Source organism: Entelurus aequoreus, linkage group LG26 (genome assembly GCF_033978785.1).
Source record: "Entelurus aequoreus isolate RoL-2023_Sb linkage group LG26, RoL_Eaeq_v1.1, whole genome shotgun sequence".
Classification (NCBI taxonomy): Eukaryota; Metazoa; Chordata; class Actinopteri; order Syngnathiformes; family Syngnathidae; genus Entelurus; species Entelurus aequoreus.
The window spans coordinates 18,334,232-18,348,121 of NC_084756.1; the positions used below are offsets into that span (position 1 = coordinate 18,334,232).

A 13,890-nucleotide genomic window follows, 5' to 3' on the forward strand; every position below is an offset into this window, starting at 1 on the left:
AAATAAATGTTTTAATGAGCATTCCTCAACTTTCTAAGTCTTTTTTGCCACCTGTGCCAGCTTTTTTGAAACATGTTGCAGGCATCAAATTCTAAATGAGCTAATATTTGCTAACTAGTTTACTTGTTGTCGCCTCCGTTCAGTCTCTAAGCCACAACGTTGTCGGCCGTCCACTTTGCTGCTAATCATGTTTGGATGATTACAAACCAAACACTGTTAGTTTTGAAGCAATTGTAGTTCTAGAGCATTTATTAGTTGCCAGCAAGGTGTATTTTTGACGCGACCGATTGTAAACCGAGGTCACAACACCGGAAGTATATTACCCAAAGGGGCGTGGCTACAGGATAACGATTGCCGAATGGTAAACGTTTTCTGCATGCGTGTTATAGAATTTTACATACAATGTTCCAAGATGAACATTTTTGTAAAATACCTACCAACAAAACTAAACATTTTTTGGGAGGAAAAACATTTATATAAAAAAAAAAAACAAACATTGAACTCTAACCCCCAACTGCAGGAAATGTATTCTTGATTTTCAAAATGTTCTTTCGGGTTTGCTTGGCAGCAGTTTCTGCTGATATAAATTTTCCTTTTTATTTCCAAAGGGTGCTGACATCACTGTAACTTGCTCATACTTGGACTGTGCATCTTATGTTAAGAGGTGCCATGATGCTAAGGCTGCAGCTAACGATTATTTTTCTATCGATTAATCTATAGATTATTTTTTTCGATTAATCGGTTAATCTATAGATTATTTTTTTCGAGTAATCTATAGATTATTTGTCCTTTTACCGATTATTTTTTTATTCAAAATGAAGATGAAAAAATAAATTTAGGCCCGTTTTTTCAAAAGGCATGGCTTTTATTTACAAAAAAAAAGAAGTATGGCCACTCAGTCAACATTGACAACAACATGACTAAATATTCTGTAACAATGTAAACATTTAAAACTTTTAACATTTAACAAAATTAAAAGTAGCTTATTTGCTTTTTAATGTGCAAATATAAAAGTCAACATCCAGTGCAAATCTTAATATTCTGCAATAGTATAAGCATTTCAAAAGTAAAAGTATTGCTTATTTTGCTTTAAAATGTGCAAAAATAAAGATAAACATCCAATACAAAAAAGTGCAAAACGAAATATTCTGTAACAACAGTGTAAACATTTCAACAAAAGTGAAAGTATTGCTTATTTGCTAAAATGTGCAAAAATAAAGATAAACATCCAATACAAAAAAGTGCCAATCTAAATATTCTGGAGCACTGTAAACATTAAGTATTGCTTTTAAAATGTGCAAAATAAACATCCAGTCCAACACAGTACACAATAACCAATTCTACTCATTCCAGTGAGTGACTAACAGTTGTAATGAAGAAAGGTTAGCATGTGTACATGCTCTGCTTCTTTTCATGTTTACAATATTCCCAGCAGCTGAAAATAGGCGCTCAGAAGGGGTCGATGTGGCTGGAACTGAGAGCTAATTAGCCTTCACCTCAAGCCAGGACTGCGAGTGAGCTGAGCTGCAGTTTATATTTCTAGAAGGTCAACGGGCTCATAGTGATGTTACTAGTAGTTGACTGGGAGGTGTTTATTATCATTTGGGGAGAGTCCGCTGCCTGATGCTCACCTGCTAAACACCTATCTGCTCCACGCTGAAGCGCTGACTACATGCGCTCTGAATACACACTGCTGATTGGCTGATAATGCTTAGTGTGTACCAATCAGATGGTTGTGGGTGGGACAATGCTGCGTGTGTACCAATCAGATGGTTGTGTGGGTGGGACAATGCTGCGTGCTGAGGCAGAGGAGCAAAGCAACTTGTTAAGACTTTAGCAGCTGAAGTTAGCTTAAGCTTAGAAACTCGTTCGGTACACCCCCGTACCGAACCGAAAGCCCCGTACCGAAACGGTTCAATACAAAACACGTACCGTTACACCCCTAGCAGATACAAATGACACATTCATGTTTTTGTGTAATGATGACAACGTATACTCGCGCGGACGATTGACTAGTTGATGGTTTTCTTTTCAAATGTTCGTTCATAGCCGTTGTGCTGCTATGATAGGCCATTTCCGCTCGACACAGTGTGCATACAACAACATTATTAGGCCGTTTATTGAAATACTCCCACACTTTTGACCACTTTTGGCATGCTTTTCCCCCCTCGCTCGCACCGCTTGCATCGTCTGCTTTGATCGTCTGCTTTGCGCTTCGCCATGACGGTAGTGTGACGTAAATATGCGACGCGTCGACGCACAAAAACGGCGTCAACGTATTTACGTAACCGATGACGTCGACTACGTCGACGCGTCGTTTCAGCCTTACATGATGCATTCACACAGATGCAAACATTGTAGTGAAGCATTCATTACCAGTACTATACACTAGGGCTGGGTAATATACCTGAAAACTATCACGATATAAGTGTTTTTTATTGGTTGATATCAATAATTAGAGATTTTTTATTGCCTATCATAAATAAGGAGCAGGAGAAAAATAAATTAAATGGGAACATTTTTATTTAAATTGTAACCTTTCTCTGGCTATAATCCCCTGAGCTATCAAGACCGAAAGGAAATGTCAACACAACCATGGAAGACACTTAGTCTAAGCAAAATTCTAAAATCACATTGAACACTTAGCAATAACCTCTTTAAATTAAGGTGCCAACGTCGATATTATGTAAGAAATGCTTAATGTGTCAATTTAGTGTTGCCAATCAGCCTATTTCCAGGTGCATGTCTTTGGAGGTGAGAGGAAGCACATAACCTGCTATTGAATTGCCTTCGTCCACCAGCCTGGTTTTGCACCGAAGTCATTTTTATATCAAGACTTACAGCCTGAGTTTGTTTACACTTTAAAAAGTGGCAAGTAGTTACATAACTTTTGTATATTTTAGCTCTGCAGCCAATGTTTTGTCACTGAGATTGTAATGGAACTACAAATAACTGTTTCAAAAAACAGTACTTGGTACACAACAGTAGGCCTGCAGTCACAAGGTGCTATGTTCCTGCAGCACAAGCAGATGTAATCAGTTTATTGCACTGCTTTAATTTACAAGCTTCCCACTTTGTAATAGAAAAAACAAGCATGCACTTGTGCTGAAAAATCTGCTATTTGACCGTGTGCAGGAAGCACAATTAAGTGGACCAACTAAACTCTTCAGGGGTTTCATTTACCTCGGCTGCTGAAAATTTTAATTTCCCCTCTGGGATTAATAAAGTATTTCTGATCTGAAGTTTGAAGTCAGAGATGGGAATGATGTCACAGCCAAGTTGTGAGCATTCATCAAGATGGCCTCAATCAACAAAAGCTATTTTTCCGCTTGCCTTGTCTGGATACAAACAACTTAGGAGAAAATATGCACTTTTTCTGTAACATTCAAATACGGTGCATGAAGAGGAAACCGACTATTGCGAGCAATGTGAACGTATATACCACATGTAACGTTAGCATCTATACACATCCAGCAATACATCATATATGGCTGATTTAGTGCAACAAAAACTAATCAGAAGTGCTCATAATGTATATTATATTGTTGACATTCAGAGCAGCCATCTTTGAAGCCAACTTGGGGATGGTAAGAATGCTCCGACTTTCCAAATAGAAAGTGTCTTCAGAGGGCGTGCCAGTTGAAATTCCTACTTCCCAGTACAAATGGAACACACCTTTAGCTACAATAGCACACAGCTTCACTATAACTGTTGTTTTGGTCTTATGATGTGTCAAGACTTCATTGAGGGCCATATACTAGTGTTTTTTAAGTGCAATTTTAACTTATTTTCCTTGGTCTACAGATGGACCCCAAGTTCCTGAGGAACATGCGCTTTGCCAAGAAACACAACAAGAAAGGCATGAGGGCACAAAGGAAGGCAGCGGCAGTGGCAGCGGCAGCAGCAGCAGCTGCAGCGCCTGCAGTCGCACCATAGTCTGTTTTCTAGTCACACATCTGTGTCACTGTCACAATAAAGCTATGCTTTGTTAAAAAATGCCTTATGTTTCTGGTATTTTTTTGATTGTAGGCAGTCAGTATCTTTTTAGTTTTCTGCTTGACTTAAAATTGAGGAATTGAAAAATGCACAATTATATCTAATGCACTATGTATTTGTTTCCATAAGTGTAATTAAGACAAGACTGATTAATTATTTTTTGTAGTTACTTTTTTAATGAAAGAACCAGTTCACCAAATTGCACTCATAGATTGTCAACATTGCTGATGCATTTATTGGACCTTTGCAAAAATACTACCTCAAGTAATAGAATAGATTCATAATATTTATTGGACCTTTGCAAAAATACTACCTCTAATAATAGAATAAATTCATAATCAGGGTCACCTGGAGTCATTGCGTATACATTACCAAGAGTTTTAACGCAGTATGTTAGTATTTTAACAAAGACATGAAAGAACATTCATCGCCTCTTAGAAGTGACCGAGCTGCCTTCTAATCAGCACACGAAGGAACCTTGCTACATCATTTTAGACTGCAGACTTTGTTTTACACATTTTTAATTCACATTTTGGTGTGTAATATGTTGTGTTGCTTCACCATATAGTTTGGAATTTACAAGTAAGAATCAAATTGGATCATTTTGACTTGTTCAGCTGAGTCTTCTATCAATATTATTAAATATACATTCAAAAATTAGATATATCTAATCTAAATAATGACAAAACGTAAATACTGTATATGTAATTGTAGTTTTAAAATATAAATACATTTATGTTGACGTTCATTTAGCCTACTGATGGGTATTTATAAATGGTTGATTATATATAGGCTAGTAAGGTAAAGTTTTTTATCTGACAAGATCTTACAAAACTTTACCTTACTAGCCTATACAAATCAACCATTTATAAATATAAATAAATGTATTTTGTTAATTAAAAAAAACAATCTAGGGAGCAGTTTTGCAGCCCAACCAGAAGAACCGGCTCCTCAAAATCGCATGTATTTTTAGAGAGCATATACTCAGACATCAGCTTTATATTTAAATCAAGAATTGTCAGTCAAAAATAATTACAATTGCCCAGGAAGTTATTGAACAAAAAAATACATTCAAATTTTGTTTGCACAGTACGCACTGCAAAACTACAAAGCTAATGAAAGCGCAACACAAGCCTACATGTATTGCATATTACAGAGTGTGTAGTTTGATGTCGCTTGGATATCGAGGCTTTACTACCGCAATTGAAAGCATAACGAACTTTGTAAATGCAAACATGACGACCACGGATGGACAGAAAGAGTCCAGACACATTATGACTGTTTTTCGACGCTCCAAAATGAATCAGTGTGTCATACTGAGGATCGCGGACTTTACAAAGTCGCCAGGTTGCGTTCCCCCAACCGCGAGTGTAGAAATTCCCACTTCGGATTTCTATCTTGAAGCCAACGTCAGTTTGAACTTGACGTCACTTCCGCTCACGCTGACGCCAACTTGCATCATTTCTTGTCTCTCTTGTCAGCCGGGGGAAGACAACATGTGAGTACAGCATTTAACACTGTAAAACTTCAAAAATATGTCCACGCAGTCTTGCTTCCCACCAAATCTGCGACGGTGTGCTACTTTTTAAACGCTTTCACTTATAAACGCCTTTTGTGCTGGTTTTCTTTCAGCTAACTGAAATATTGAGCGGCTAACCGAGCATGCTAGCTAACTACTGTTTAAGGAGGCGTCAGTGCCAGCTGAGTAAATTAAGTCAACTTGTAATTCAATTATTTTCAGCAGCTTTTCTTATAATATGCCAATAAGTCTTGTTGACGTGAGACCGGGTGTTGACATATTTATATACACTATATTGCCAAAAGTATTTGACCACCCATCCAAATGATGACAACCAGGTGTCCTAATCACAGATGTATAAAATCAAGCACTTAGGCATGGAGACTGTTTCTACAAACATTTATGAAAGAATGGGCCGCTGTCATAGGATGCCACCTGTGCAACAAATCCAGTCGTGAAATTTCCTCACTACTAAATATTCCAAGTCAACTTTATTATAAGAGAAGTGAAGAGTTTGGGAACAACAGCAACTCAGCCACCAAGTGGTAGGCCGCGTAAACTGACCGAGATGGGTCAGCGGATGCTGAAGCGCATAATGCAAAGCCTTTCTGCACAGTCAGTTGCTACAGAGCTCCAAACTTCATGTGACCTTCCAATTAGCCCACGTGCAGAAGGCAGAGAGCTTTGTGGAATGGGTTTCCATGGCCGAGCAGCTGCATCTAAGCCATACATCACCAAGTCCAATGCAAAGCGTGGGATGCAGTGCTGTAAAGCACGTTGCCACTGGACTCTTGAGCAGTGGAGACGCCTTCTCTGGACTGATGAATCACGCTTTTCCATCTGGCAATCTAATGGACGAGTCTGGGTTTGGAGGTTGCCAGGAAAACGCTACATTTCGGACTGCTTTGTGCCGAGTGTGAAATTTGGTGGAGGAGGAATTAGACTTAGACAAACTTTAATGATTCACAAGGGAAATTGTTCCACACAGTAGCTCAGTTACAATGATGGAAAGTGTAAGGATGGAAAGGACAATGCAGGTATAAATAGACTAAATATAACGATATAAAATATAACATATATACGTAATATTTACATAATATATGTACAATATATTATATATACTGATATATTATGTCTATATCATATATATACAATGTATAACAATTACCATGTACAATATTACAGTATATGTGACAGCTGCAGCAAAAAATAGAGTAAATCCTGCAGAAAATAGACATTAAAAACAAAGAGAAGTAGCTAACATAGAAGGTGTCAGGTAATAGACAGATATCATCTATTGCTGTATGGCGAGTGATTATACAGCTGGATGGAGTGCGGAATGAAGGAGTTCTTGAATCGAACACTGTGGGAACGAAGCTGAAGGAGCCTGTTGGAGTATGAACTCTGCTGTCCCTCAATTGTCTGGTGGAGTGGGTGCGCAGGATTGTGGTGTGAGGTTGTTTTTCAGGAGTTGGGCTTGGCCCCCTAGTTCCAGTGAAAAGAACTTTGAATGCTCCAGGATACCAAAACATTTTGGACAATTCCATGGGATGGCACTTCAAGTTCGTATGTGAGTAAAGGCAGGTGGCCAAATACTTTTGGCAATATAGTGTATGTTGACATCACTGTGACAGCCAGTAGACTTACTAGTCCATAAACTAATACATTGAAGCATGGATGGACTTGGTATGTTTTTAATTATCATGCTGAACTAATCTGACTGCATATACCGGTATGCGAATATGGTAAGTCAGTGTTCGGTGTGGTTGTATTCAAATTAAATGTAATTTGACCCAGTTACTTGGTGTGTTGGTCCTGTCTGTCCTTGCTGTCTGTCTTACGTTGCGCCCTACAAAATGTTAAGACTAAGTATTGTACTCAGGGTTTCCTATTCGTGTAAATTAATGTAATTTTTACTACCGCCACACCTTGAAATATGTTTTTTTTTTTTACTTAAACAAATTACAGTAAAATGTATTGTACTGGTGATGTCTGCGTTGAATAAGGATGGGTACAGTAAACAATTGAACTGACACTTGTTTATTAATTCTTCGGTCAGTGGTCAACAAAATAAACAGTTTTACATCCATGAATTCATAAATTGTGACAAATTTACAGACAAAAAGGGTTTAAGCTGAAGTTGAGCACTTACCAATACCTGATATTATGTTTTTTGCTATTTTAATTTTGACAGTACCACATAAGATATTTTTTATTTGCTGATGCGGGTTTATTGATTTTTAAATGCGCCAGAAAATAACCAGTTTTGTACACTGTTATAGGGCGTAAATGTGTTTCTGTATATTATTTCTCCAGTAATGGTCATGTGGTGACATAAATGATGGTATTTTGAGAGGTATTCATTGAAGTCGGACATCACTGAAGGCCTAGGTGGGAGATATGCGGCCCAACACTGACTGCTGTCCAGTTATGTCATTTGCACATATGACACTAAGCTGTCTGTCTCACGTTTCGCCCTACAAAATGTTAAGACTAAGTATTGTACTAAGTTACAATCAAATCAAATTAGCTTCATGGCATGGCCTTTTAACTTCATGTGAGTGATTATGATTGACGACACCTCATGTGATGCAGTCATTAGACTCGGTTACAAACGCGACAATGAGAAAGTCAAAGGAACTCTGCACCGATCTGAAAAAACTAATCTTTGACTTGAACAAGTCAGGAAAGTCACTTAGAGCCATTTCAAAGCAGCTTAAGGTCCCAAGAGCAACTTTGCAAACAATTGTTCGTAAGTATAAAGTGCAGTGTTTCCCACACATTCATTTATTTGTTGCGGCCCGCCACGAAAGAATTAAGGCCGCCACAAATAGATGTATTTTTATTTAATTTTTTAAAATTTTTTAATTTTTAAATTTTTTATTTTTTTAATTATTATTTTTTTTTTGTCCTGTCCAGCTTCTCAGGCAAATCATATAGTTGATGTAGATGCCCATATCGGCTGTTCAGATTTACTTTACAAAAGAGAAGTGTAGGATCAAGATTTTTGGAGCTCTTTGTTCAGTGGATCAGATGTTTGATGAAGCTTTGTGTCTATCTACCACCACTACTGTTTTCTGTTTATTTGTTACTGACTGTGGCAGGACACCTCTGCCTCTGTTTCACTTTATGTTGCTGGTAAATACACTGCTCAAAAAAATTAAAGGAACAGTTTTTTATCAGGGTACGGCATGAATTCAATTGCACTTTTCTGATAAGGTTTTGGTCAGGTACGTGGCAGAGGGGGTTGTTAATCAGTTTCAGCTGCATTGGTGTTGATGGAATTAACAACAGGTGCACTAGAGGGGCAACAACGAGATGGCCCCCAAAACAGGACTGGTTTTGCAGGTGGAGGCCATTTCAAGTTCCTCCCTCTTGATCTTTTTTAACTGTTTTTCCACAAGTGTTGGCTTTAGCTAGAGTCATTATCACCACTGGGAGCATGAGGCGATTTCTTAACCCTCCTGAAGTTGCGCAGATTGTCCTACTCCTCCAGGATGGCACATCCATGCGTGCTGTTGCAAGAAGATTTGATGTGTCTCCCAGTACAATCTCCAGAGCATGGAGAAGATTCCAGGAGACAGGCAGTTACTCTAGGAGAGCTGGACAGGGCCGTAGACGGTCCTCATCCCATCAGCAGGACCGTTATCTGCTGCTTTGTGCAAGGAGGAACAGGTTGAGCACTGCCTGATTCCTACAGAATGACCTCCAGCAGGCTACTGGCGTGAATGTCTCTGCCCAAACAGTCAGAAACAGACTTCACGAGGGTGGCCTCAGGACACGACGTCCTGTAGTGTGCCCTGTGATCACTGCTCAGAACCGTGGAGCTCGATTGGCATTTGCCATAGAACACCAGAATTGGCAAGTCCGCCACTGGCGCCCTGTGCTTTTCACAGATGAGAGCAGGTTTACCCTGAGCACCTGTGATAGACGTGAAAAGGTCTGGAGAAGCCAAGGAGAGCGCTATGCTGCCTGCAACATCATTCAGCATGACCCGTTCGGTGGTGGGTCAGTGATGGTCAGGGGAGGCATTTCCATGGAGGGACCAACAGACCTCTACAGGCTAGAGAACGGCAGTCTGACTGCCATTAGGTATCGGGATGAAATCCTTGCACCCATGGTCAAACCCTACGCTGGTGCAGTAGGTCCTGGGTTCCTCCTGGTCCACGACAATGCCCGGCCTCATGTGGCAAGAGTATGCAGACAGTTTTTGGAGGATGAAGGAATTGACACAATTGAATGGTCCTCACGATCACCTGATCTAAACCCGATAGAACACCTCTGGGACATAATGTTGGCGTCCATCAGACGCCACCAGGTTGCTCCTCAGACTTTACAGGAGCTCATTGATGCCCTCAGACAGATCTGGGAGGACATCCCACAAGACACCATCTGTCGTCTCATTAGGAGCATGCCGCGACGTTGTCAAGCCTGCATACAAGCACGTGGGGGCCACACAAGATATTGAAAATCATTTTGAGTTGCAGAAATTGAATTTAGGCAAAATGGACGAACCTGCCACATCATTTTTTCACTTTGATTTTTGGGGTGTCTATATACTGAGCCCTCTGTAGGCTGAAAACTTTTATTTCCATCAAAAGATGTGGCATCCTTTTGTTCCTGAGACATTAAACTGTCCATATCAGTATAGATATCCGAAAAAAAAATGTTTCACCATTGAAATCTTTTGGGTTTTCAAAGTGTTCCTTTAATTTTTTTGAGCAGTGTAATATGGTTGTAGTAGTAGGCTAAAGTTAAATTATTTAGTATGTACTAATTAAAGGGGCAGAGCTTTAAGAGACATTTTAGCTTTTATATTTTTATAAGATATATTTTTTGTAAGAACCACAATTAATAAATATATTTCAGTGAATAACTTATTGTTCAAATCTGTATAAAAATATGTACATAAAGTGTTGTAATTATATTGTAAAATGGATGGATGGATGGATGGACGTTTAAAACAAAACTGTTATTATTAATTAGTAAGTATACATTTTTTGAGCCTTTTTAGAGAAAATCATATCATTGTAGTAAATTATGCAAATTACTCGATGATGTCATGGTAACCACGCCCATAGCCACGCCCCCACCGCCACAGGTATCTTGGCAGTTTATGGGAAACACTGAAGTGCATGGCACAGTTTTGTCGCTGCCACGATCAGGAAGAAAACGCAAGCTATCACCTGTTGCTGAGAGAAAATTGGTCAGGATGATCAAGAGTTAACCGAGAACCACCAAGAAGCAGGTCTGCAATGAATTGTAAGCTGATGGAACACATGTGTCAGTGTCCACAGCCAAGCTTGTTTTGCAACGCCATGGACTGAGAGGCTACCATGCAAGAAGGAAGCCCTTGCTCCAGAAGCGACACCTCAAGGCTCGTCTAAAGTTTGCTGCTGATCACATGGACAAAGATAAGACCTTCTGGAGGAAAGTTCTGTGGTCAGACTAAACAAAAATTGAGCTGTTGGCCACAATACCCAGCAATATGTTTGGAGGAGAAAAGGTGAGGCCTTTAATACCAGAAACACCATGCATACCATCAAGCATGGTGGTGGTAGTATTATGCTCTGGACCTGTTTTGCTGCCAATGGAACTGGTGCTTTACAGAGAGTAAATGGGACAATGAAAAAGGAGGATTACCTCCAAGTTCTTCAGGACAACCTAAAATCATCAGCCCGGAGGTTGGGTCTTGGGCGCAGTTGGGTGTTCCAACAGGACAATGACCACAAACACACGTCAAAAGTGGCAAAGGAATGGCTAAATCAGGCTAGAATTAAGGTTTTAGAATGGCCTTCTCAAAGTCCTGACTTAAACGTGTGGACAATGCTGAAGAAACAAGTCCATGTAAGAAAACCAACACATTTAGCTGAACTGCACCAATTTTGTCAAGAGGAGTGGTCAAAAATTCAACCAGAAGCTTGTGGGTGGCTACCAAAAGTGCCTTATTGCAGTGAAACTTGCCAAGGGACATGTAAGCAAATACTAACATTGCTGTATGTATACTTTTGACCCAGCACATTTGCTCACTTTTTCAGTAGACCCATAAAAGAACCAAACTTCATGAATGTTTTTTGTGATCAACAAGTATGTGCTCCAATCACTATCACAAAAAAATAAGAGTCGTAGAAATTATTGGAAACTCAAGACAGCCATGACATTATGTTCTTTACAAGTGTATGTAAACTTTTGACCACGACTGTAACTTACATTGGGAGCGTTTTTTGAGTCAGTTTCTTTGTTGGCATTGAAAATTGCAACATTATCCAGAGGTAGTTTGGCTGAATCGGCTCTCACTTTGCTGGAGAATTGTCGGAGTGCAAAGAGCCTGAATCGGCATCCGGGTGTGAAGTCATGTGCAACCTAGGTACCGAAACATGACACAGATGTAAGATTGTCAGGATTCGGTCGGTGCCAAGAAAGTAATGGATTCGGTACCCATCCCTAGTGTTGAACTTGAAAACATTTGACATTTTCTTGTACTGTTGTTGTTGTTGTCAAGACGCTATGGTGGAGCCGGTCCCCGAATCCATCAACTTTCCCTCAGAGGAAGAGAAGATCCTGCAGCTGTGGAAGGACAAGGACTGTTTTTACGAGTGTCTCAAACAGTCTAAAAACCGGCCAAAGTAAGGGAATGAATGAAGTAAAGCATCCGCCGTTCTTCTTGTTTAACTAGTCGCTTTTACCAAAAATGATTGACACTGCTTTTTGTTAAGACGTATACACTGAACATCGCCTTAGAAAAGGATGTGGCACCTCTAACACTTAGTTTTCACCTTTTCTACTTTAGGTACACCTTCTATGATGGTCCACCTTTTGCCACAGGCTTACCCCACTACGGTCACATCCTAGCAGGCACCATCAAGGACATTGTGACGCGCTTTGCCCACCAGAGTGGCTTCCACGTGGACCGGCGCTTTGGCTGGGACTGCCATGGCCTGCCTGTGGTAAATATGATCATAGCTTAATTACAGTATGAGGCAAAGAAACACACTTTCCTGTCCACTGTGTGTTTTTATCAGGAGTATGAGATCGATAAGACTTTAGGGATCACTGGTCCCGATGATGTCGCCAAGATGGGCATTGCAGAGTACAACAAGCAGTGCCGTAATATCGTGATGAGATACTCGACCGAGTGGGAGGTGAGCCTGTAAATTAATATTATTAATAGCAATGCGGTCGATGACAAAAAGTAATTTTCTAAGAATTTTTAAAATGAATGTAATGCATATTATTGATTTTGGGACAATGTATTTATACTACTCTTAACTGTTAAATGTACTTTTCAAGTGTGTTTTCTAACTTTACTACCTTGGATAATGTCGGTTTGCACAGTCAAATATTTATGAAGAAATATTTATTTTCCTCCTATTTACTCTTAGTGAAATTTCTGGCAAGTAAAGTGACTACACTACAGCACGCCGTGTGTTCCATAGACTGTAGTCCCTCGCCACATCACACTCAATATTGCGGCTTCAAAACATCACATACAATTATTTGTTTTTTTTAAAGCATATTCCACAACATTTCTGCCTGAAATTAAGATTTTCCAGCATAACAATGGTTAAATGAAGAAAAAATATTAATACTACAGCAGGCCTCGAATTCTAACTTTTTAAAGTCAAGGCAAGTGTTGCCATAAAGCATGGGTATTAAACTCTGGCCCGCGGGCCACATTTGGCCCGCGGGCCACAATTGGCCCGCCGTGTAATTTCACTTGGCCCTTGAGGCCATATCAGATTAACACTAGAGCTGGCCCGCCGATTATATACAGCTGCGGTGGTAACACCGCATTCACCGCTAATTCTCATACTTGCCAACCCTCCCATATTCTCATACTTATACTTGCCAACTCTCCCGGGAGACTCCCAAATTTCAGTGCCCCTCACTAAATCGTCACGCTGAAACGAATGTTGGTCCAGTCACATAATATGTGCGGCTTCTGCACGCACACACAAGAATGCAACGCATACTTGATCTTCATTGATACAGGTTACACTGAGGGTGCCTGTAAAAAAAATAACTTTAACACTGTTACAAATATGCGCCACACTGTGAATCCACACCACACAAGAATGACAAACACATTTCGAGAGAACATCCGCACCGGCACACAACATAAACACAACAAAACAAATACCCAGAATCCCATGCAGCCCTAACTCTTCCAGGCTGCTATACACCCCCCCGCCCCCACCACCAACCCCGCCCACCTCAACCTACGCACGGAGGTGAGGGGGTTGGGGGGTTTGGTGGTAGCAGGGTGTATTATTATTATTAGCCTTTATTTAACCAGGTAAAATCCCATTGAGATCAAAGATCTCTTTTCCAAGGGAGACCTGGCCAAGAGGGCAGCAGCAAGGTTACATTAAAAA

General features: G+C 40.0%; 2 protein-coding genes across 2 annotated transcripts in view; both read left to right on the forward strand.

The window, feature by feature from the left end:
- rpl29 (ribosomal protein L29) overlaps positions 1-3,996 on the forward strand; it is a 6,343-nt gene extending 2,347 nt beyond the window's left edge. Inside the window, exon 4 of the mRNA XM_062037661.1 lies at positions 3,805-3,996. Coding sequence (XP_061893645.1) covers positions 3,805-3,936 — 132 coding nt within the window. The 3' untranslated portion in view covers positions 3,937-3,996. The remainder of the gene's footprint in view (positions 1-3,804) is intronic.
- A 1,362-nt stretch (positions 3,997-5,358) lies between these two features.
- The window catches only part of iars1 (isoleucyl-tRNA synthetase 1), a 137,297-nt gene continuing 128,765 nt past the window's right edge, over positions 5,359-13,890 (forward strand). Inside the window, exons 1-4 of the mRNA XM_062037484.1 lie at positions 5,359-5,494; positions 12,018-12,141; positions 12,306-12,462; positions 12,538-12,657. Coding sequence (XP_061893468.1) covers positions 12,023-12,141; positions 12,306-12,462; positions 12,538-12,657 — 396 coding nt within the window. The 5' untranslated portion in view covers positions 5,359-5,494; positions 12,018-12,022. The remainder of the gene's footprint in view (positions 5,495-12,017; positions 12,142-12,305; positions 12,463-12,537; positions 12,658-13,890) is intronic.